Consider the following 26,241-nt stretch of genomic DNA (forward strand, 5'->3'; position numbering starts at 1 on the left):
AATGAATACAAACTAGGAATTGAAGCAGCTATTTCAAGTTATATCATGGGTTTTGTTTTGTTTTGTGTGGAGCTGTGGACTGAACAAGTTATATTTGAAAAAAAGAAAACATTTGAAGAAAATGATTTAAAATTATATAAATAAGATCAGCTAGTAATTCTTATACTGATCAGTTCTCTCATGGAATTTATATTCCAAAGTCCAAAATAGTCCAAAATTTATATAGAGTCCAAAATAATAAACCTGATGTAAAAAACTTGGCCCAGCAAACGCTAGTAATTGAAGAGACAAAAGCAAGGTATTCACCTACTTAATTCTCCTAAAAGAATCAGTTTCTAGGGGCTGGGAAGATAGCTCAGTCGGTAGAGTGCTTTGCTTGCAAGCACAAGGCCCTGGGTTTGATCCCTAGCACCGCAAAAATAAATAAATAAATAAAAATCAGTTTCTATATCCTGCTGCTCTTCCTTTAAAGCGTTAAAAGACTTCCATTTGACTTAACCAACATAACCAACAGAGTAATACCATTTAAGCTATTAATATACAGTTACTATGACACTAAAGTTCCTGTATTAATAAAGGATTATTGATTATTCCAACATGTTAGTCACATCCTTCTGAACTCCTATGATACAGAATTTTATGACTACACTGCTTGGAATATAATCACCAATATAATACTGCTGGAATAAACTTATCTGATTAAAAAAAAACAACCTTTGTCAGTCTTCTGAATTTCAGATGAAAAGTTTAATGGCAGGATTTAAATGAAATATATAGACAGATATACACATACATATATAAATAAAAAGGTGGTAGCTTTGTAAATTGGGAGGATTTATGTGTAGTTGTTAAGATCATAGGCTTTAGAGTACTACAGTAGTTACTACCTACGTGACTACTAAGCATCTGAAATTTGACTAGTGTGACTGAAGAACTTTAATTTTAGTTTTAACATAATAACCACAGGTAGCTAGTGGGTCTTGCATTGGTGACATTGTTTGGGCAGTGCTGAGGATTGAACCCAGAGCCTTATACATTATTCTAGGCATGTGTTCTACCTCTGAGCTACATCCCAAGTCCCATCCATGGCTGCTGTATTGGATGAACAGTACAGATTTAGTTTTAAGTGGATTTAAATTCTAATTCTACTATTTACTAGCTTTATGTCCTTAAGTAAGTTACCACGCTGAGCCTCAGTTTCCTGATCTGTAAATGAACCTAGTATCTATTTCACATGGTTATTTTAGAAATTAAATATTACTTATAAAGTGCTTAGCACTGTGCCTGGTCTATCAATGATCTCTGTGTTGCTAAATCTAATGGCTGGGTTGAGAACATAGCTTGGTCTGAGGACACGGTTCTGTAGTAGAGCATTTGCCTATTAGCAAGCATGAGGCCCTGGATTTGATCCCCAATAAACATAAATAACTAAATGAATAAATGAAAGAACAAACTAATAAAAGATCTAATGGTCAATTCTCAGGTCTGACCATTTCTCACCATCTGTAATATCTGATGAAATTTAACTATCTTCTCCAAAACACATTCTTCTTTTGGTAAGCTATTGGGAGAACTCTACCAGTATTTTTTTTTACCATTTTCTCTTATTTCTAATAAATTTTCTAAAGATGCTAAAGCAGACTTTAATGAAAAACAAACAAACCACCAACAATGTGTTTCCATACAGTGAGGAGTTTTAAGTTTTTCTAATAAAAAATTCAAGAGATGTTTGACAGGACAAATTATCTGATATAGGAATTATCCAAGAAGATCCTAGACTAATGGAAGTCAAAGCTGTAGAAAGATTAATAAATTATTATTTGACCTGAGAATATCTGTGTATATTTTAAATGTAGCTCATGTCTAAAGGACATTGCTCAATATCTAATGTGAAAAACTGAGCAATTTATGCATGTGAAAATCAAAAATGTTAGGATTAGAAAGAACTTTAAACAAGTTAATTTGTTGTTGTCCTAATACAAGAGATTGAGACACAGACAGAAAGTGATTTGTTGATTCTTACTATTATGTAAAAATAAAGGGCCTTGTTTCTTTTCCTTTTCTTTCTGAATGCTATCTTTGCTCCTAATGATGCTGAAGCACAACAGCATGCCTATAAACCCAGTGACTCAGGAGTCTGAGGCAAGAGGATTACAAGTTCAAGATCCGCTTCAGTAACTTAGTGAAGCCCTAAACAAATTAGTAAGTCCCTGTCTCAAAAAAATTAAAAGGGCCTGACGTTTGGCTCAGTGGTTAAGTGGCCTGGGTTCTATCCCCCATACCCATCTCTCCCAAAAAAAGTTAAAAAGTGCTGTGAAACTGAGATCTGAATCCAAGTCAGCCCTCTCTAGATTTTTTTTTACAGCTAAACCAGATGCATGACTAAATTCCAGCACTATTCTCAGACCTTCACGTGGAATACCTAATTTAATTTTCATATCTCTATGAAGCATCTATTATTATCCCCTATTATAAGATCAGATGACCAAGATGGTGAACAAGCATGGGCTGCTGGCACTGTCTCTCAAAACCAACCCTATAGAAAATAAAGAAGGGAAAAGGAAATAAGAATTTCAGAAGCTTACAGACACATCCTTGGAGTAACAACTGGCAACACATGCTGTGTTAATCAGTTATTAATAAGTTAATCAGTTATGAAAATATTACCAATATGAAATTCACAAAATTATTTAAACATCAAATGAACATTAGGGATAAAAAATAACAGTTGAAATAACTGAATGGATAGTACAAACAGTGGGAAGGATACCACTGAAGAATAACTTTAGTGAACCAAAAAATCAGACTAAGGTGCTCTTCCAGAAGACAGTAGAAAAATATAAAGAAATAGGAATAAAAATGAAAAGTTAAAAGATATGAAGACTAGCCAGGCACAGAGGCACATACCTATAATCTCAGTAGATCAGTAGGCTGAGGGAGGGGGATGGCAAGTTCAAAGCCAGTCTCAACAACTTAGCAAAGGCCTTAAGCAACTTAGCAAGAACCTGTCTCTAAATAAAAAATAAAAAGGGCTGGGATGTGGCTCAGTGGTTAAGTACTCCTGGGTTTAATCTCTGGTACTAAAAAAAGACATGGAGGCTAAAAGAAAAAGAAAGCTGGAGTGTAGCTCAGTAGCTCAGTGACAGAGTGTGCATGAGTATGTATGAGGCCCTGGGTTTGAACCCAAGTACCACAAAAATGACCAAAAAGAGCAGGTATTCAGATAATTCATGGTCACAAAGATGAAAATAAAAGTGGAAAGGGTGACATTTTGAAGAGTGGACATAAGTTTCTCAGAATTATAGATGAAGAAACAGGGGCACAGAGAAGTCAAATATCTTGACTAGGGTCAAGAATCAAATCCAGGTAGTCCTGCCCTGGGGCCCTGTTCATTTAAAACAATATTTTCTAGCTGCAAATGGACACAATATCTTTATTTACTTATTTATTTTTACATGGTGCTGAGGATCAAACCCAGTGCCTCACACTTGCAAGGCAAATGCTCTACCACTGAGCTACAACCCAAGGCCAAGGGCCTTGTTCTTAACTATTAAGGTATAACAACTTAGGGTTGAAATGAATAAATTCGGCATGAAAAGTAATTAAGGAGGACTAGGATTAACTTTGCCACCCTAGGAATTTATAGTGACTAAAGGATGAAACCTACTTTCCAACATGACATACCTTGAACATTGAACAAATCTTTCCATAAACCCACAGTACTGATGAAGGATACAGTCATACAACAGGAGAGTGATTCAATTTACTTATTTCACAAGTTTAATCATATAATTAATTCAGTACAATATAGTGTAGTGGTTACAGTGTATGGTCATGGCACTGAGTTCAAATGCAATGCAGGTCCCACCACTTATTAGCTGTGTGACATCTCTGTGCTATAATTTCACCATCTAGAAAAACAGAAGTAAATTGTATTTACTTTGTAAGGTGGCTAGCATTAAAGGAAGTAATGCTAGAAAACCTGTTAGCACAGTGCCTGGCATAAAAAAAAAAGCTCCATAAATGTTAGCTACATAATGATGTAGACAATGATGATGATGATGATGTGCTAGGGCTTGAATGCAAGTCCTCACGCATGCTAGGCAAGCTCTCTGCCATGGAGCCACATTCCCAGTCCCACTTTTTATTATTTTTAACTCAAAGTTAGAGCTAATAGCAATTGTAAAGAAAAATCATGTTGTTATAATACCCTGTATATATCCCAGTACTGACACTGTTAAAAATAACGATTCCCTCTGGGTCCACATCCAGAAGTTCTTAGATGAAGCTAGAAATCTGCCCAGTGTGGTGACACATGCACACCTGTAACCCCAGAGACTCTAGAGCACTTTTGAGGCTAGCCTCAGCAACTTAGTGAAACCCTATTTCAAAATATACATAAAAGATCTGGGGATGTAGCTCAGTGGTAAAGTGCTCCTGAGTTCAATCATCAGTACAAAAAAAAAAAAAAGGTGAAGCCAGGAACTGGCACTTTGCACTTTATCAAGTCCCCTGGTCATTCTGATACAGGTTAGTCCAAGGACTACAAAGGAGAAAAACCACTATTTTAAAGGCATATCATCTAACACCTTACAACAATCTTCTTGTGATTTTAGGGCAGAAATTCATTGTTCATGTGATACATTTTCACTGGATACTCACTCATGAGAAACACTGCATATTGTGTCATGTGCTCTGAACACTGTGATAAAGACACACTGGTATATGCCCTGCCCTCATATAGACTTTAGAGTCTAGAGGGAACAGATAAATATTTTAATTTGACTATGTAGTAGAAAAGGCTTCTACCACCTTAATTCACTTAAGAAATGAGCATTTACTAAATACAAAGCTGGTATTTTAAAGGTCAGGATTTTCATGATCTTGGTAGCAAATACTTCTGTTGTCCTAAAGTCTCCATAAGGAAACTAAACCAACAGAACCTTGTGTATCATCCCCAACTTGGTCAGCAAGGCTATCACTCACTCTCTCTCTCTCTCACACACACACACACTTAAATATTTTTTAGTTGTCAACAGACCTTTTTTTAAAAATTTATATACAGTGCTGAGAATCGAACCCAGTGTGTCATGCATGCTAGGCAAGCGCTCTACCACTGAGCTGCAACCCCAGCCCAAGGCTATCTTATAAATTCTGATGCTTCTGCTGGCGATTATTTATAAGACATCTGGCCATGGTATGGGAGGCTGCCATCTAGGGGTATCATTGGTACCATGGTTTCTGTAACCTAAATGATTTTCCTAAAAGACTTGGTGACCTTGGTTCCTTACAAAACAGCTTTATAATCTAAGCATGGCCAGTCTATTAAATATTTATTGTGAGGTGTGTGAAGGGGCAGTAGAAGTACTCCTCCACTTTTAAAAATTACTACAGAGACATTAGCCAGTTATAAGGTAGATAATTCTTCTAAAGTTGTCTGTATTATTTAAGGCAGAAAAAAAAACACCTTGAATATTGGGAGGAGTATTCATTCTTAGGTAACTGAGTGCTAACTACACTGGGAGTGATTACCAATATTTAAACATTATCATATTCCCAACCAAATATAATTGATCTCTAGGGGAGTCCAAGCCTCAAATGCCTGTCAAGTAAAGTCTAGCTAAGATTATTTCCTCCAGCAACTGAATGTTTTTAGTCTTCTACTAAACCATCATATGTCCAAAAGATCAGGACCGCCTATGACTCCTCTGAAGTTCAAAGAAAATTCAATTCCATACTGCTTTCTGAGAAATGAACCTAGTATAAAAGAAATATTAATAGCAAAAAGAGTAAACATGAGCAATTACTATGTGCTACACACTTCACTTCTGTGAGGTAGGTATTATTATATTCTGGAGGAAAGCGAAGCTAAAAAGTTCATATGGCTTGCCTAAGATTACATCGTAAAAGGGGTTTGGCAGATTACCCGGGGGAAAAAAGGCGTAAACCAACAGTTCTTATCATTTGGCATCACCATCCCAGCAAACACTAAAATAGGAGACACTTTAACAACCTATAAAGTAATGGTAGATTTAAAACCATTTCTCTTAAGTTTATTGTATTTTCTGGTCATCTATTATTCACATGAATAATAATTTTGATACTAGTAAATACAAATATGGGAATATTACTAGAATTTATTTTAATAAACAAACATTAAACTTGTGATAAAAGAGGCAAGAAGTAGTAATGACATGAAACCTCATATTTTAATTATGAGTATGACTTCTTAGAAGTAAATGTCAACAAAAATTGGGTCCATGTGCCACCATGTGGTTCATATGTCATAGGTTACTAACACTTGTCCTATAATTAAATGGGTCCTTTTGAACCTTTATTCTTGAAAGTAAATGTATGCTAGTCTGAAGAAAGTTCCTGAGATAGGTTGATTAGCTATTTCATACTTCATATCAAATTATTTAAATGGGGTACATTTCATACTAGTTTTAAGAATGACTAAGGTAAAACTTTATATTACACCCACTGGCTAATAAAACTACACAATAACATCTCTGTTCAGGAAACTGTGTTTTGAGGTATTGAAGTTTGAATAAAAGACTAAAGACAAGGAGAGAAAATTGTATACAAAATCAGGGTGGAGAAAGCAAACCTAAAGCCTCATTTAGGGTATTTTAGTTTAAATCCCATTTTGTTCTCCCTGTAATTAGCAATAAGCAGTTCACATTTAAAAAGACATAAGTAGTACACTGCTGGAAGAGGAAAGGGCAAAAATTTTTCTATGCCAGTTTTGCTGGCTTTTATTTTCTTAATAAAGGGTATAGAGCTTAGGCTGTGTACACTGTACTTAAGAGGAACAAAACACCCACTTAAGCATATTATAAAACATGACCTTGACCAAAATTTTTTATCTCCGATATCTATGTAATTTATAATTTTATTATCAGAAAAGGCAGTCTCCCAAGCAACATTTATATAAATGTTAATGAAGGCTAGATACTACTTTAATATTTAAAAACAAATAATTAAGAATCAGTCAACAATTATTGCTAGAAACTTGTGTTAAATGAATTGCAAGTTAGCTGAAGTTTCAAAATGGCCCAGGAACATAAACTTGAAAAACTAAGAGATGCAGGAGACACTTGGTAAACATCATTCAGGAGACCCTGAAGTCAATTTACTAAAATAATGGACTCACAAGACTATAAGACTGCTCTATTTCAAAATGGGAAAAATCATCATTAGCTACAACAATTAAGACTCCGATGGGGAGATTTATTTAAAAAAACATATAAGTAATAGAGTGGGACGATGAATGAAGCTAACTCCAAAGGCAGATTTAGGAAAGAATGAAAAGATACAATTTAAACTTTAACCTTCTTCCTTTCATAAAACCACTATAACAGACTAACCATTCTTCATTTTAATTACACTGCTTGCAAAATAATTCCAATGTTGCCTTTCAATGATGTATAGATTATTAAAGAATGATACAAGTCCAGTTAAATATCACTATAAAGAAATTCAAAAAGGTCAAAGTGCCCCCATATTGTATTATTCACTATGGGATAATAAAGGAGGAGCAAAAACTATAGTTCTTGCCTTTAAAGAGTTTCGAAGATTAAAAATAATTTGAAAAACTCAAGTGACTAATAAGTCTCTGATATTTAATCTGATTAGAAAGTGGAAGAGTAAAAGAAACTAGAAGACTAGAAATACAGGAACAGATGATATAATAAAGAAAAAATGAAGCAGAAAGAGAAAATAATCACATATCAAGTAAATTCAAAGTGCATGCTTTCAAAGACAAAGAAAAGTAACATAAAAGGCATGCAATTTAATTGCCATTTAGATAATAGGAATGGGACAGGGGAATTAAAATGTACCATTTTTAATCAGTCTTTCATCTTAAAAATTAAAATAAAAGGAAGGGGTTTGCAATTGCACTCTAATAATAGGAACCAACTCTGAAATAAAAGCAGGGTCAAATATCAAGAAATCCCTTCACAACAAATATCAAAACACATACTTGTACCCATTACAGAGGACCGATTTTCAAATTCTATTAAAGTACTGGCAAAGTTAAATGAAATTCTAATTATCAACCTAGGAAAGAAAGTTAACCTTTATTGAATACCTATATCAATAGATTCCCAGCACTAGCTCCTGATTTAAGACTGCCATTATCTCTCCCACCTGAATCATCTTTAAAATCATATTATAACATTCATTTTTCTCTTTTCCACTCCATTTTCCACAATGCTACACAAAATGATATTTCTAAAATGTAAATCCAATGTCTCTTGTTTACAATTCCCAAAGAGATCCCATGGCCTATATAACACAATGTACAAAACTCCTTTTATTTTTTTAAAGGCTCATGTTGTGTTGCCCAGACTGGGCTTGAACTCTAAATAATTCAGGCTCAGCTTCCCCAGGAGCTGGGATTACAGGTGTGTGCTACCACATCTGGCTCCAAACTCTCTATGATGTGATTTCCATCTACTTTTCAGTCTTTTCTCTCACCTCTTCCCATGCCTACCCCTATACTATCACTATTTTCTGACATTCTTATATATTTTGAATCACTTGAGGCTCCTCAAATTTGTCATGCTGTTTTATGGGTGATGTTTCCTGCTCCTCTTTTGCCCTCTTAGCAATGCAAATAGGGTATCTACTTCTATTTTCAACATCTGTTCAAGCCCTCTTAAGTATCAAGTTCTCATCATCAAGTCCTCCAAGAAAAAAATTAATATTCCCTTTTTGGTGCCTGTACAAATTCCTATTATAGGACACATAACTTTCATTATATATATTTGCTTAAGGTAAGTGTATTAAACTATAGGTTTCCTGAGAGTAATATCCTAGTTTTATTTATAAATGTAACCCTGGCAACCATCAAGGCATATCACAGGCACCCTTAAACACTTTTAACCAATTAATGAATAAATAGGCTTCATTATTTAGGCTGAAAATTTCTCTCTCTACACATTTGAGAGCTACGACCGATCACCAATTATTGAGTTTACCATCCATTTTCATGATATGTCTGATTTACTCCTCAATTTTCATCCTATTATATATTCTCATATTAAAAATTCCTGCCAGGCTATCTTCAACAAATGGTGCTGGGAAAACTGGAAATTCATATGCAGTAGAATGAAATTAGAGCCCTATCTCTCACCCTGCACAAAAACCCAACTCAGAGTGGATCAAGGAGCTAGGCATTAGACCAGAGACCCTGTGCATGCTAGAAGAAAAAGTAGACTCAACCCTCCATCATGTCTGTTTTGGAACTGGATTCCTCACCAAGACTCCTGAAGCACAAGAAGTAAAATCAATAATCAATAAATGGGATGACATCAATCTAAAAAGCTTCTTCAAAGAAAGTAAAGGAAACAACCAAAATCATGGAGAGAGAGCCTACAGAATGGGAGAAAATGTTTGCCACCTGCACCTCAGACAGAGCATTAATCTCCAGGAAATATAAAGAACTCAAAAACTTAATACCGAAACCGCAAAACAAATAACCCAATAAATAAATGGCCAAAGGATCTGAACAGACATTTCACAAAAGGAGAAATATGAATGGTCGACAAATATATGAAAAAATGTTCAACATTTCTAGCAATCAGAGAAATAAAAATTAAAACTACTTCATCTCACTACAGTTAAAATGATAATTATCAAGAATACAAGTAACAATAAATGTTGGCAAGGATGTAGGGAAAAAGGTACACTCACACATTGCTAGTGGGACTGCAACTCTGGAAAGCAGTATGGAGCACCATTTGACCCAGTTATCCCACTCCTCGATTTATACCCGAAGGACTTAAAATTTACTGCCAGGTTAATGATGCAAACCCCACATTCATTATACCACAGTCTCATTCAAGAACTTATAATGAATACTGTACTATTTTAAATTCAAATGCCTCTGTTTGCCTTTCATGGCTCTCATAGCTGGCCCCACACCACTCATCCAATGTGAACTCTTCATCAGACCCATTTATTCTTCAGCTCTTAAGCCTACCTTACTTCTTCTGTACAAACTCTCTAACCAGTTGTTTATATCTCATTCTTCTTCCCTTAATCCAATTAAATGATAATCATCTTTTATGGGTCAACTTCTCTGATTTATTTCATCAAAACTTGAGGGCTGGGGTTGCAGCTCAATGGTAGAATGCTTGCCTAGTACGTGTGAGGCACTGGGTTTGATCCTCAGCACCATATTAAAAAATAAATAAAAATGTTAAAGGTATTTTGTCCATCTACAACTAAAAAAACTTTTAAATGAACCTGAAAGCTATATCCTCCTTTCCTATCTATTATAGCAAACATAGTGCCAATCACATCAGTCATTCATTCTTTTGTTTTTAAGAAGAATTCTTTTGTTTTTACTTTCTCTCCCCAACTGGTCTATCTCTCCTTCAGTTAAATCTCACATACACCCTAAGCCTTATAGATTCCTGACAGTTTTTAGTTACTGTGATAATTAGAAAGGTAACATGGTATGTTATAATTTTTCTTAAAACTATTTTGCCTTGTTTCTCATACTTGGAAATAACTTTTCCCCCCCAGATCTGGGGATCTAACCAAGGGTCTCATACATGCTAATCAAGTGCTCTACCACTAAGCTATATCTCCAGTCACTGGAAATAACTTTGTGATCTTTGTTTGAGTGGCAATAAACTATAATGATTAAGAGTACACACTCCACTCCCAACACTGGGATGGAACCCTTGGCTTCACAACCTCTAGGCAAATGCTCTGCAACTGTGCTACTTCCCCAGTCCCAGAGTATATGCTTTTTGAATTCAGCAGACTGAGGCCAGCTTTAACACAACTTAAGTGTATAAACTTGGATAAGCTACATAACTCTCCAGCCTTAATTTCCTCATCTTGATAATGAAAACAACATTACCTGGTTTTCAGTTGCTACTGGATTGAGGGAGGTAATGTGAATAAATTGTATAGCTCGGAGTATGAAACACCAAAAGAAATTAGTAATTTAAGTATAATTTTCCTTTTTTTCAAGAACTATGGGACAGTTGAAGCACTTTGTGTTAATATGGCATTTGATCACCAGACACTGAATCTGGTACCTTGTTCTTGGACTTCTCAGCCTCTAGAACTATGAGAAACAAATATTTCTTTTTACAATTAGCTAGTTTATGGCATTTTTGTAATAGCAGCCTGAATAGACTAAGACAATAATGATTTCATGAATGCTTATGATATACTTTGTAATTTTATGTATCAATTTTTAATTAAAAAGATGGGGTCCAAGCTAGCAAAGCAAGGTGGTAAACCAAGGAGGGACTTTAGAAACTGGGAAAAGGAATAGGGGGAAATTATGGGCCAGCCATTAAAAAATGGCATTTGACTTTCTTTTCCTTTTTGCTCTTTGGCAAAGCACTAAAAGCAAGAGAAGTATGTAAAGCAGGGTACCTTTGAAGACTCAGAGCTCCAATTACAAATAACGGATGGTTTCTTTCCAGAGAGCCCATAATAATTAAATTGTACTTCCTAGGGAATTTTTAAACTCTTCTTTAAAGCACAATGTTTTATTCTTCTCACCATATCCTCATAGTCCCTTTCAAAGTCAGCAAATAATAAATGCTTATCCAATTAAACATTTTTCCTATAACTAGAAATCCACCATATAGTGAATAAATTTAAAGCAATTTTCACTTTAATTGGAATGTTTGCTTCCTATTGGAAAATTACTAACCATGAGCTATTTCTTTAAAAAGCTGAGTTTAAATTTAAGCATAATTTTAGGAAGTATGTTACACATACATATTTCTCAAAGAGGGGAACTTCACTATTTTTCAAAATGATAAAAATAGGTACAAATCCTGAAAAGAATACTTCTTGCCATTTAAAATTATGAAAGGTGATGTGGATACAAAAGTTAATAGAAAAATAAAGTAGTACTATGCAGTATTTTTTAAAAGGCAGTGTATGTACCAATACAGTAACATGTTTAAAATACATCTAGGTGAAAAAAGTAAGCTGTAGAAGAGTATGCATTGTATGATTCCATTTGTGTTTGTATACATTTAAAGGTATACAATTGAATCTGTTTCTGCACAGGGAATTTCTCAGGCTATTCAAGAAACTTAATCACATTCTGTGATATAATTAATAAAGTCAAATTATCAATTTAATATTTCATAACATGAATACTGAAAAGATACTTTTTATTCAAGTATATTTAAACTAACAGAAAAAATGGTCAAATTAAGCCTCAAGTGGACCTAAGTTGTAGTCCAATGGACTTCATAGCAGTTGTCACAAAGATAAACTCTTGGGTTGGGGATATAGGTCAGTGGTAGACTAGTTGCATAGCATGCTGGAGGCCCTAAGTTTGATCCCCAGCATAAGAATGAACAAACAAACAAAATGCTTTCCTAAATGTTCTATCTGTTAACTTTAAGTTCATCGATTAGAAAAACAAAATATTTGCTTACATATACAAAATTAAGATATTTTTAAAATGCTACATATTAGCATTAGAAAAACATTTATTTCTATTCCTATAGGTTTTAATTAAATGTGTCCAACTGCATTAAGAGCTAATATACTACTGAGTTTCTAACAGGGCTAGGCTAGTTAGGTTTCACTAGCCACTCTGAAATACTATGGAACTTCATTTCATTTGCAGTGCTGGGGATCAAACACAGGGCCTTTGCCCACACTAGGCAAGCTCTCCAACAGTGTACTATACCCTTGGTCCCTACTTTTGAGAATGTTATTTTTACAAGTGACTTAAATGACTTTGATGAATTGACTGGATACCCAAGTAACTACATTTCTTTTAACAGTGGCACAGAACATTAAGTGCTTCAATTTGAAACCAAAACAACCAGAAAAGCACCATACCCCCAATATGGCTTTTAGATAATGGGAATAAGTTTAAATAAGTAATATCTTTATTTAAATAAGAATAACATGTAGATTTTCTTCTATGTTCAAAAGGGTCAAAAGTATATCTACCATCATATCAAATTTTATAAAATAAACACACAACTGCCATTTTACTTAGAAGTATCTTTACCTGCTACATTACTATTAAATAACAATTCCTTATCCAAAAAATGTACCAGAATATGGATGTAGATATTAGTCCTGGCTCTGCCACTCACTAGCTATAAACTGTGGTAAGTCATTGTCTCTGATCCAAACTTTCCCCATCTATAAAACCAGAGGGCATTACTAGATTATCTCTAACAGTCCTTTTCCAAGTGAAAAAATCTTTATCACAGTGAGAAGCATTGAAAAATTAGTATTATTTTATATGCTGATTTGTTTTTAAAAAGCTGAGTAAACAATTATTTGCCTCTAGCAATGTAACAGTGCAAGAAACAACATTAATGTTTATAGTAAGGAAATTTGAATTATAATGTTAATTCAACAAATTACTGACTAATAAGAAAAGATATTTCAATGATCAACTAAGGTAATAGTGAAAATATTTTAAAAGCTTTTAATATTATAGAGAATTTAAGTAAAAATTATTTTCAATTAAGTTCTACAACTTCACAATTTTTGACATATAAAAACTATAAAAATTTAACACATTTTGTCACACTATTCCAAATGTGGAATACCTACAAAAACTTAAATATGGTAGTAATAACATAATTATACAAAAATTATACTAATATTAATACTAATATATAATCTACAGATTATGAGTTCTGACTTTTGTTCGGTACAGGAAACTGAACCCAGGGGTGCTTTCCACTAAGCTACATCCCCAGTCCTTTTTGTTTTTTTCAGGCAGGGTCTCCCCCAAGTTGCTAAGACTGGCCTCAAAATTAAAATATTCCTATCTCAGTCTCCCAAATTGCTGGGATTATATATAGGTGTGCACCACCATGTCCAACTGACTTCAATTTATTACATATGCAGTGTCAATTTTGTTGAAATACTCACAAAATTGAAAACTTGGAACTTAGTGGGTTAATGTATATAAGTCAATGAGTTTAGAGATATGATGAAACTATCACCATAATTGATGCAATAAACATATCCAACATCTCTAAATATTTCATCCCACTATTTTTTATAAAAGAACATAAGATCTACCTTCTTGACAAAATTTTAAGTATACAGTGTAGTACTATTAACTGCAGACACTATCTCTAGAACTAGTTCATCTTGCCTAACTAAAACTTAGTGTTCTTTAACCAAGTATCTCCCCACTTTCCCCTCCTCTTAATCCCTAGAAACTACCATATCCCTCTCTGCTTCTGTGAAACAGAATATTTTAGATTTTGCAATTAAGTGGGATCACATAGTTTATGTCCTATATTCTTTTTTCACTTAGCTTAATGCACTCCAGATTCATTCATGTTATTGCAAATAGAAGGATTTCTTGCCTTTTTAAGGCTGAATAATATTCCATCATATGTATATAACACATATTCTTTACCCATTCATCTGTTGATGGACATTAGGTTGTTTCCGTGTCTTAGCTATTTGTGATTAATATTGCAATGAACACAGGAGTTCAGAGACATCTCTTCAAGATCCTGATTTCAATTCCTTTGGATACAGACCTGGAAGTGAGATTGCTGGATCATATGGTAGCTCCATTTTTAATTTTCTGAAGAACTTTCATACCGTTTTCACTAGTGGCTGTACAATTCACATTCCCACCAACAGTATACAGTATTCTCCAGATCCTCACCAGCACCTAATGTCTTTTGTATCTTTGAAAATAGCTATCCTAATAGGTGTGAAGTGGTATCTCTGTTATAGTTTAGGTTTGCATTTCCCTGATAATTTGTCAAAAAAAACTCATTAACAATGTTGCTTAATTCATGAAAGAGTTCGTCTGTTCAGTGCACTTTGCCATGGCAAATTAAGAAAATTACATTTACTGATAATCATTTCATTTTATCTGAAAAAAAAATGAAGTCATGTGTTACTTTGTACATTTCTGTACTTGGTAAAAATAGGAAAGTAGTCCAGGGTGAGGTGGTGCACACCTGTAATCCCAGCGGCTCAGGAGGCTGAGGCAGGAGAATCGCAAGTTCAAAGCCAGCCTCAGCTAAAGCGAGGTGCCAAGCAACCCAGTGAGACCCTATCTCTAAATAAAATACAAAATAGGGCTGGGGATGTGGCTCAGTGGTCAAGTGCCCTTGAGTTCAATCCTGGGTACCAAAAAAAAAAAAAGAGAGAGAGAGAGAGATTGGGTAAGCAGATACCAAGATATCTGCAATGAGTATCTTTGGAAATACTTGTTGGGTATTTACTGACTTTTACTTGCTCTATGACAGAAAAGAAGTTTAAAGAAGACAGAATTATAGAATATAATATGGAATTATTTAAATTATTAATGCTCTCTACTGGAGGTTTATCAAAAGAGAATCATACTATTTCATTTAAGGTCTCTCAAATATTTTTTTGGGCAGGGGCAGAACTTTTTACTTAGCACAAAATACATATTTCAAAATATACTATCTTTTCACAGTGTTATATGGAAAATGGATCAAGCATCTAAACAAGTTTATTAAATACAATTTTATTCACACTAAAAAACTGAAATATAGTCGCAATCAGATGACCAACTTTCAGAGTAACAGTAAAACTTCCTTGATTCATGTTCACTATTTTTAAGCCAATAATTTAAATATGTTTTACCTTTGGCAGCATGGGAGTATCCCTCTTCTTCTTCTTTTCTGAATTAGGGTCATCTAATAAGTCTGGCTCAAAGGTATAAAGTTCAGTAAGCTCATTCATAGTAAAATGGCGCTCAACCTGTTGTTGATCAACAACTCGAAAAGATAATGACTGTTTAGTTACTTGCCGATCATATATCTTATCTTCCATGGTTCCCTTTGTAAAAAGAAACAATATACCAATAAATAAAATTCAATAAACATGAAACGTCATCATGCATAAATAAGGTTACTAGTTAATATGAAACGGTAAAATTCCCAGGTAATCATTTGTCATAAAGAAAAATTAATTAGCAATGTTTAATTCATCAAAGATTTCATCTGTTCAGCACAGTTTGCCATGACAAATTAAGACAAACACATTACTGGTAATCACTTCATATTATCTGAATAAAACCCATTCCTGTGTTGCTTTATGTATTTATTTGCTTGGTGAAAGTAGGGCAGCAGGTAGCTACCAGGATAAATAAAGGGATAAATGAAATAAGGACTTAAGTGAATACTTAAGTTAGAATGCAAAATTTTAATTCCTTTAATTTAATTCCTTTTAATTTTAATTTAGTTTAATTCCTTTTTCATGGAATACAATGAGCTATCAACAATTACCATAAACCATTTTTATATCAAGAGTTACTTTCTATAATCTCAGGACAGAAAACAAAAATGCCATATCCATTACATATATGTAGCATTATAAACTAGAATATAAAGAAGCTCTACATTTAAATAACAAAGTATTTACAATGAGGTTATTAATCTTATCATATACTGATGAAGAGAAAATAAGCAGTGATCTACCAGTAAGTCTCTAATTGACAAGCTCAGATTTGGAGGCAGGTAAAAAATGGTAATACCTGCTCCCAAAGCAGATGTACCAGTTAGAAGGACAAGTTGATACTGTAAACCTATATTACCTCTGAATGCATCCACTTATTTTTTATTTTTCTAGTACTAGAGATTGAATGCAGGGATTCACTACCACTGAGCTACATCCCCAGTCCTCCTTATTTTTTTAATTTCAGACAGGGTCCCACTAAGCTACTCAGGCTGGCCCCGAACTTGCAATACTTTTGCCTTTGGTTTCTGATTAGATGGAATTAAAGTTGTGCACCACTACACCTGGTAAAATGCATCTACTTATTTGATTTTACTTGTTTTTCTTAAATTTGAGTTCTACTTTTTAATACCTGGCTTTATACACCTTATTTGATTTTACTTGTTTTTCTTAAATTTGAGTATCTACTTTTTAATACCTGGCTTTATACTTAAACGATTTTAATAGTCTCACCCAGATAGTATTAAATACTCTTTGTAATGATTCTGTTAGTAAAGTAAATGGGCTTTTTATTTACCCACATTTCTCAAGTTAAGTGAGAACCAGTGGCCACTGAAAAACAACTACCTGCTCTTCTATAAGCAAATTAGATTTACTTATTGATTATTCTATGTATGCTAAATAAATGAACTATGAATATTAAACTATCCTGAACTAGCAAGGAAATACTAAATTTGTTTACTCATACGAAATAATCTCAAAGGCTTGGGATATAGCTCAATGGTAGAATGCTTGCCTAGCACATGTAAGGCCCTGTACTGGGTCTCAATTCCCAGTACTGCAAAACAACAACAAGAAGTATCAAGAAAGCACACACTATAGAAAACAATGAACTACAGAACAGAAAGTTATAAGAGGCCAAATTTGCCTTCTGCTGCTTAATTTATAGGAATGATATTTTTAACTGTGTCTGATTCTTTATAATAGATACATGTACATGCTGTATCTATAAGCTATCAGTAGGAAAAAAGAGAATATGAATTATAATCTTACCTGAGCTAAGAACCTATATACATAAACAGGCTTAGTTTGTCCAAAGCGATAAACTCTGAATATACTCTGGATATCATAAGATGGATTCCAAGAAGCATCAAATATAATTACTCGATTAGCAGCTACCAGATTAATTCCAAGAGATCCTGCTTTAGTGGAAATGATAAACAACCGCCCTCTGAAAATGAAAATATAGAACAAATGCTTTAGTAATAAATACTTCATACATATTTTACTTATGATATCACTTTTTGATCCTAGGGAAAATTTTTGTATTATCATGAGTTCAGAGAATTCATTTCTTTCTTTCCTTTTTTTTTTTTTGGTACTGGGGATTGAATCTAAGGGTACTTTATACCACTAAGCTATTTCTCCAGCCCTTTTTTATTTTGAGGCAAGGTCTTCCTAAATTATTGAGGCAAGACTTGAAGTTATGATCTTCCTGCCTCGGCCTCCTGAGATTACAGGCATGTGCCACCATGATGGAAGAAAATAAGATATGTGAGGAGTCAGGACAATGATTTATAGTCTCAGGAAGGATCCTATTGCCAGAAAATAAAAAAGTTTTATTTAAGAATAAAAATGAATATGGCAGTATATATACAATATATTCAAAGGTGTTTTTTTTAAACTGATTTCTGGGCAATTTTAGAAAAATTACATGTAACTTGAAAGTCCATGTTGTTAGATACTGTTATAAGCACTCAATAGATCAAGACAAAAAAAAAAAAAAAAAAACAAACAGTGCTTAAGGAACTGAGTGTAGTAGGGTTGACTCATATGCAAACAATTACAGAGTAAAAATTTTAAAGAGAGAAATTAGGATACATGTGAAGTAGAGAAATAACTAAAACAAGACGAAGAACACTAATACAGGCTCCGTGAAAGGTGTGTTTAAGGAAAACTACACAATATCTAATAGAATATCTGACATGTTAGAACACAAGGACTGAAAATATTTCTATAGAACAATTTGAGAATAAATTAGGGACAGATACATAGAAAATCAAGCAAATGGTAAATACAAATAATCACTTCAGCAAAAAATAAATAGAAACACATAAAAAGAAAAATAATCATGGTATTTAAATGGCCTAAGAACATTTACACAGTCAAAATAAGGCAAACACTTCGAAAACTGATTTAGGTAAACAGAATGAAAATTATATTGGTAAATAAGGAAGAAGTGTATGGGTAAATAACCACCATAGACTGTAGAAAGGATATGTATATGTAAACACCAGAATTACAAGAGATAAAATTAATTACCTCTGCAAAGTAGAAATCATGGGTGGTAAGAGGTTGGTCAAAGGACTGGTTTTTAAGCCTTGCAAAACTATTCACTTTTTAAAAAAATATGTAATTATACTACTTTGATAGGAATGAAAATTTAATTTGAAAATGATTAAAGATAATATTTTTTGAAAGTATAAAAAAGATTAAGAGAAAGTTTAAGGTTCACGCCTCAGAAACAACCTCCATTTATATCATTGTACATTTCCTATTGTTTATTTTTTCTCCTAAGCATATACTTCTGATTACGTAAAGACAGTATCTGTATATACAGTATACAATACAAACATTTCTTCAAATTTTTTGACAAATGTCATGCTCTTTAGCTACCTATTCCACTGGATGGCCATATAATTTAATGATTTGTTTATTGTTGGCAATTTACATGAAAATGAGAAAAACCCAGGGAAAAGCCCTCAATAATCACCACATAATCCCTTTACACCAAGCCCTGTTTTCTAGTTCTATTTTAACATTAAAATGCCAACCCATTACATTTATAGCACCATACACTAGATTGCAAAAATTTAAATAATGAGGTTTTATTTTTAGTTTACCAATCATACTGTTTATTAAAGAAAAATCTAAAATCTAGAACAAAAGAATAGACACTAAATAAATGTTTTATATGAACTCAGTGCAATCACACATCTAGGAAAATTATGAATTTCCAAGAAAATATATTCATCAAATTTTTCATAATAGCAAAAACTTGACAGCATTACCCTATGTAAATTTATGATTACACAAATGGTATGCCTTTACGCCATGTACAAACAGAGAAACAACATGTATCCCATTTGTTTACAATTAAAAAAAAGAAAAAAAACTTGAAAATAAAAATTACAACACAAGAAACTACCATCTGGTGGGGTGTGTGGCGTAGCTCAGTGCTTAAGTGCTTGCTTAGCATGTGCAAAACCCTTGGTTCAACTCCCAGTACCACAAAATAAATAGGAAGAAAGGAAGGATGGCCATTCACTATTTAATGGTCTACACTGCCATTAAAAATCCAAAATAAAATGAACAGACACTTCACAGAAGATCTACAAGCAATCAACAGATATATGAAAAAATGTTCAACATCTCTAGTAATAAGAGAAATGCAAATCAAAACTACCCTAAGATTCCATCTCACCCCAGTTAGAATGGCGATTATCAAGAACACAAGCAACAATAGGTGTTGGCGAGGATGTGGGGAAAAAGGTACACTCATACAATGTTGGTGGGGTTGCAAATTAGTACAGCCACTCTGGAAAGCAGTATGGAGATTCCTCAGAAAGCTTGGAATGGAACCACCATTTGACCCAGCTATCCCACTCCTTGGCCTATACCCAAAGGACTTAAAATCAGCATACTACAGAGATATAGCCACATCAATGTTCATAGCTGCCAATTCACAATAGCCAGACTGTGGAACCAACCTAGATGTCCTTCAATTGATGAATGGATAAAGAAACTGTGGCATATATATACAATGGAATATGACTCCACCATAAAGAATGATAAAATTATGGCATTTGCAGACAAATGGATGAAATTGGAGAATATCATGCTAAGTGAGATAAGCCAATCTCAAAAAAACCAAAGGACGAATGATCTCGCTGATAAACGGATGATGACACATAATGGGGGGTGGGAGGGGTTAGTGTTATAGGGTTAGGTTCAGGGTTAGGGTTAAGGAGGGTGGCAAGAATGGAGGAAGGAAGGACTGTACAGAGGGAAAAGAGGGGTGGGAGGGGTGGGGGGAAGGGAAAAAAATAACAGAATGAATCAAACAACATTACCCTATGTAAATTTATTATTACACAAATGGTATGCTTTTACTCCATGTGCAAACAGAGAAACAACATGTATCCCATTTGTTTAAAATTTAAAAAAATCCGAAATACTATATGAAAAAAAGGATATAGAACCTTATTAAATAAAAATTAAACTGCATTAAAAAAAGAACACATAAACACACAATGTTAACAGTGGTTATCTCTGGTCAGGAGGATTATGCTTGTTTTCTTCTCTTTTTCTTCTGTTTGTTTTATTTTATTAATGTTTGTTTATTTATTTATTTATTTATTTATTTATTTTGGTACCAGGGATTGGACCTAGGGGGCACGTAAACACTGAGTCACATCCCTGGCCAATTTTAATTTTTATTTTGAGACAGGGTCTCAAAAAGTTGCTTAGGGCCTTGTTATGTTGCTGAGGCTGGCCTTGAACTTGGGATTCTCCTGCCTCAGACTCTCAAGCTGTTGGGATTACAGGTGTGTGCCAACATGCCTGGCTGTTTTCTCATTTATACTTTTCTACAATATATATACTTTTCTACAATGTTTGTTACAGAGAACAAACTGGCTTCTTTAATTAGTAGACATGTTTAAGGGTTTATGGTCAAATGCTGCTCCAAAACAACTGTTATTTACAACTATTCCACATAAGCAAAAGATGACAAAGGGCCATACAAAAGAATCAAACATATAGAATGCTGTAAACTATGAAGTTTAACACACACACACACACACACACACACACACTCTCATTCATTTTTGGAGAAGTTTAAAGTCTTTTTCTTGGAGGGGAGTAAGGGGTTGAACCCAGGGGCGCTTAATGGCTGAGCCACATCCTGTCCTTTTCATTTTTTTTTAAAGATAGGGTCTCATTAAGTTGCTGAGGTTGGCTTTGAACTTGCAATCTTCCTGCCTCAGTCTCTGGGTTGCTGGAATTATAGGTGTGCATGACTGTGCCTGCCTGACAACTCTAAAACCTTTGGAATCTATTCCCTAATAAAGAACTGAATATATATACCACAGTTTCTTTATCCATTCATCAATTGAAGGGCATCTAGGTTGGTTCCACAATCTGGCTATTGTGAATTGAGCAGCTATAAACATTGATGTGGCTGTATCTCTGTAGTATGCTGATTTTAAGTCCTTTGGGTATAGGCCAAGGAGTGGGATAGCTGGGTCAAATGGCGGGTCCATTCCAAGTTTTCTAAGGAATCTCCACGCTGATTTCCAGAGTGGCTGCACTAATTTGCAACCCCACCAACAATGTACAAGTGAACCTTTTCCCCCACATTCTCATCAACACTGATTGTTGCTTGTATTCTTGATAATCGCAAATGGATGAAGTTGGAGAATATCATGCTAAGTGAGATAAGCCAATCCCCCAAAAACCAAAGGACAAATGATCTCTCCGATAAGCAGATGATGATACATAATGGGGGGTGGGAGGGAGGCAAGAATGGAGGAAGGATGGACTAAATAGAGGAAAAAGAGAGGTGGGAGGGGGTGGGGGAAGGAAAAATAACAGAATGAATGAAATGTCATTACCTATGTAAATGTATGATTACACAAATGGTACACTTCTACTTCATGTACAACCACAGAAACAAGTTGTACCCCATTTGTTTATAATAAAAAAGAACTGAATATGTTCAATAAGCATGTTATCAAATGACTAGTGCATCCCAAGCACTAAGCTAGACTGAGTAAAAAAGATGAAAAAAATTACATTAAAAGAAATCACCAACAAGACAATATACATATCCAAACAACTGATACTGTAATTTTGCAATATAAGAGGTATTTACTAAGCATAGATGTGGTTAATGACATACTTGGATTTTTTTATTTATTATTAATTATTTAGTGGTACTGGGAATTGAAAGCAGGGACACTCTACTATTGAGCTACAATCCCAGTACTTGTTTTCATTTCTTTTGGTGGTGCTCGGGATTGAACCCAGGGTCTCATATACACTAGGCAAATACTCTACCCTGAACCACATCCCTAGGCACTGAGTCCTTTTTATCCTTTATTTTGCTCAGGTACTCACCAAGTTGCCCAAGCTGACCTCGAACTTGTGATCCTCCTGCCTCAGCCTCTGGAGTCTCTGGGATTATAGGAGTGTGAAACATGTCTGGCCATACTTGGTTTTTTAAATCACACAAGTGGGAAGGAAAGCTGTTTGACTTTCCCTAATATAAAAATGATTTGGAAAAAAAAAAACACTGACAGTGTTAAGTGACTGAATTGGTATTAAGAATGATAGCCAGCTGGGCATGGTGGCACATGCCTGTAATCCCAGCAGCTCTGGAGGCTGAGATAGGAGGATTTCGAGTTCAAAGCCAGCCTCGGCAACGGCAAGGCTAAGCAACTCAGTGAGACCCTATCTCTAAATAAAATATAAAATAGGGCTGGAGATGTGGTTCAGTGGTTGAATGCCCGAGTTCAATCCTTGGTACCAAAAAAAACATGATAGCCAGGGCTGGGGGCACTGACATACCAGTCACTTTGGAGGCTGACACATGAGGATGGCAAAAAAGCCAGCCTCAATAACTTAGTGAGACCCTATTTCAAAAATAAATTAATAAATAAGAGGGCTGGGGATGTAGCTCAGTGGTAAAGTGCCCCTAGGTTCAATCCCTAGTACCCTTCCCCCCCCCAAAAGAAAAGAATTATAGCCAGATGCAATGGTGCATGCCTGTAGTCACAGCTACTTGGGGGGCTGAGGCAAGCAGATCACTTGATCCTAGGAGTTCAAGACTAGCCTGTGCAAAATAGCAAGACCCTGTCTCAAGAAAGAATTTTTAAAATAATTACAAAATGTGCAACACTATTCAGTCTAGAATATGTGATTCTATATTGAAGTAAATAGATACTTTTAGGTTTTCTTAATCTTAAATCATTAGTATTAAAGAATATACATAACCAGGCACAGTGGCATTTGCTGGTAGCCCCTGCTGAAGAGGGTGAGGCAGGAGGTTCTCTTGGGCCCAGAGGTTTGAGGCCAACCTGGGCAACATAGTGAGACCAAGTCTCTAAAAGAATAGAAAAAAAGTTTTAGGTGGGCGTAGTGGTGCACACCTGTAATACCAGCAATTTGGGAGGCTGAGGCAGGAGGATTGCAAGTTCAATGCCAGCTTCAGCAAGTTTATAGGACCCTAGGTAAATTAGCAAGACCCTGTCTCAAAAAATAAAAAGGCCTGGGGATGTGGCTCAGTTGTTAAGTGCCCCTGGGTTCGATCCCTGGTATGGAGGGGAAAAAAAGAAAAAAATAGAATATAAAAGTTTGAGTTTTGATGAAGTCCAATAATTGATTTTTTTCTTCTATACACCTTTGGTGGCAGGGCTAAGAATTCAGCATAAGCCACCCAAATAGCTGGAATTAGAGGCATGCATCACTGTACCTGACTGCAATTATTTTTTTAAATGTTTTTTAGTTGTAGATGGACACAATACCTTTATTTATTTATTTGTTTGTTTTTATGTGGTGCTGAGCATAGAATCTAGTGCATCACACATGCTAGGCAGACACTCCACCACTGAGTTACAGCCCCAGCCCACACCTGGCTATAATCCTTAATACGAATTCAGTCACTAAATGCTGCCAATGTCTTGGTATTTTAATTCTCTTTTAGGGGAAATTAAACAGCTTTGCTTCTCACTTGTATGCTTTTAAAAACCAAGTATGGCCAGGTGTGGTGGTTCACACCTATAATCTCAGCAACTCAGGAGGCTGAGACAGGAGGATCACAAGTTCTAGATTAGCCTGGGCAATGTAATGAAAATCATGGAAGATTTTCTTCTATGTTTTATTATATGGGTATAATGGTTTTATACTTAGATTTATAATGCATTTTGACTTGATTTTTGAATAGGGGTAAGGTTTAAGTCAAGGTGTGTAGTCTACAAAAGTCCAATTGTTCTAACACCATTTGTAGAAAAGGCTATCCATTCTCCACTGGAACATTTTTGTACCTTTGTCAAAAACACTTTTTTCTGTGGTGTTGGGGATTGAACCCAGGACCTTGTGCATGCAAGGCAAGCACTCTATCAACTGAGCTATATCCCCAGCCCCTCAAAAACATTTTTAACGTGCATTTCTCTGATGATTATTAAAGATTAGTATATTTTCATAAACTTAATGGCTATTTGGATATTGTCTTTTGTACAGTGCTGTTGAAAAGTCTGGCTCATCTTCTTACAGGACTATTTGATTTATCCTATTAATTTTTAAGAACTCTACTTTTTGGGTAAGAGTCCATTTTGGATCTATGTATTAGACATAGCTTCTTCTACTTTGTGTCTTACCTTTTCATTCTTTCTTTAAATGTATTTTTTAGTTGTAGATGGACACAACACCTTTATTTTAATTATTTATTTTTATGTTGTTCTGAGGATTGAACCCAGTGCCTCTCACATGCTAGGCAACCACTCTACCACTGAGTCACAACCAGAGCCCCTGCCTTTTCATTCTTACTGTGAAATGCCTTTGGTATTACAGAGAGACAGAAACATTAAGTTGTGTGTGCATGTGTGTATGTAGATTTAATAAGGGCACTAGCTTACTGTGATTATATAAGACAAGAGGTCCCACAATATGCTATCCACAAAAGCTAGGGAGCCAGGGCTAATGAATGGTAAAAATGATGGTCCCAGTTCAAAGGCTTGAGAACCTGGGCTTGAGGATAGTGTAAAGTCCAGGTCTGGGCCTGAAAGTCAGTGAAATATTAGCACCAACCTCTAAGGGAACGAAAACATGGGTATTTTAGCTAAATAGAGAAAGTGAATTCACCATTCCTCTACCCTTTTGTTCTATTAGTTCCCTCAACAAACTGGATGACATGTACCCACACTGATGACAGCAATCACCTTTATTCAGTCTGATTTAAATGCCAGTCTTTTATCAGAAATATAGTTACAAACACATCCAGAAAAAAATGTTCTGTCAGCTTCCTGGGCATACCTTAGCTCAGTGAAGTTGATACATAAAATTAAGCATCAAACCTTTGATGAACAGAAGTTCTTAATTGTGATGAAGGGCAACTTAATAATTTTTTTCTTTTTATGGTTAGTGCTTTGTGTCTTGGTTATAAAACATTTTCTTACCATGAGTTCAGAAAAACAATTGTTAATGTTTCTTTCCAAAACTTTTTTGTTTTAACTTCTAAACTTAAACTAGAATCTTTCTGGAATTAGTTATCAGGCAATTACAAATAAAAACTCTGAAGTCTTACTGCTACATATCCATCAGTACAGGGGAAAGAGGACAAACAGTATCAAGTGATGGTGAGGGTAGTCAATAATGGAAACACATATACTACTGGTGGAAGTGCAAATCAGTGCAATCATTTTGAAAAACTATATTGGTGGTATAAGCTAAAGTAGAACATATATGCAATGACCCAGCAATGTCACTCTTAGTCATATAGCATACACACATACACTTACCAAAACACAGCAACTCTTTTAAAAGTTTGACATTTGGACTTTCACTTCTGGAAAGAGGGAGTTGACATACTATTCTTTATCCCTTATAATAAGTACAACTAAAATTCCTGTACATGATATAGTAAAGGAATAAGAAGTGGCTCTTAAAAGTGAGAATAAGGAGGCATGCTAGCAAGGTACAACATGGCAATGAGTTCCACAGGTTTTCTTCTTGCCTCATCAGCCATCCTAGACT

General features: G+C 34.8%; 1 protein-coding gene across 1 annotated transcript in view; it reads right to left on the reverse strand.

The window, feature by feature from the left end:
• Positions 1–26,241, reverse strand: part of Atrx (ATRX chromatin remodeler) — a 235,153-nt gene that overhangs the window by 12,227 nt on the left and 196,685 nt on the right. Inside the window, 2 exon segments of the mRNA XM_047535184.1 lie at positions 15,616–15,810; positions 17,482–17,659. Coding sequence (XP_047391140.1) covers positions 15,616–15,810; positions 17,482–17,659 — 373 coding nt within the window.

The sequence above is a fragment of the Sciurus carolinensis genome, chromosome X (genome assembly GCF_902686445.1).
Source record: "Sciurus carolinensis chromosome X, mSciCar1.2, whole genome shotgun sequence".
NCBI lineage: Eukaryota > Metazoa > Chordata > Mammalia > Rodentia > Sciuridae > Sciurus > Sciurus carolinensis.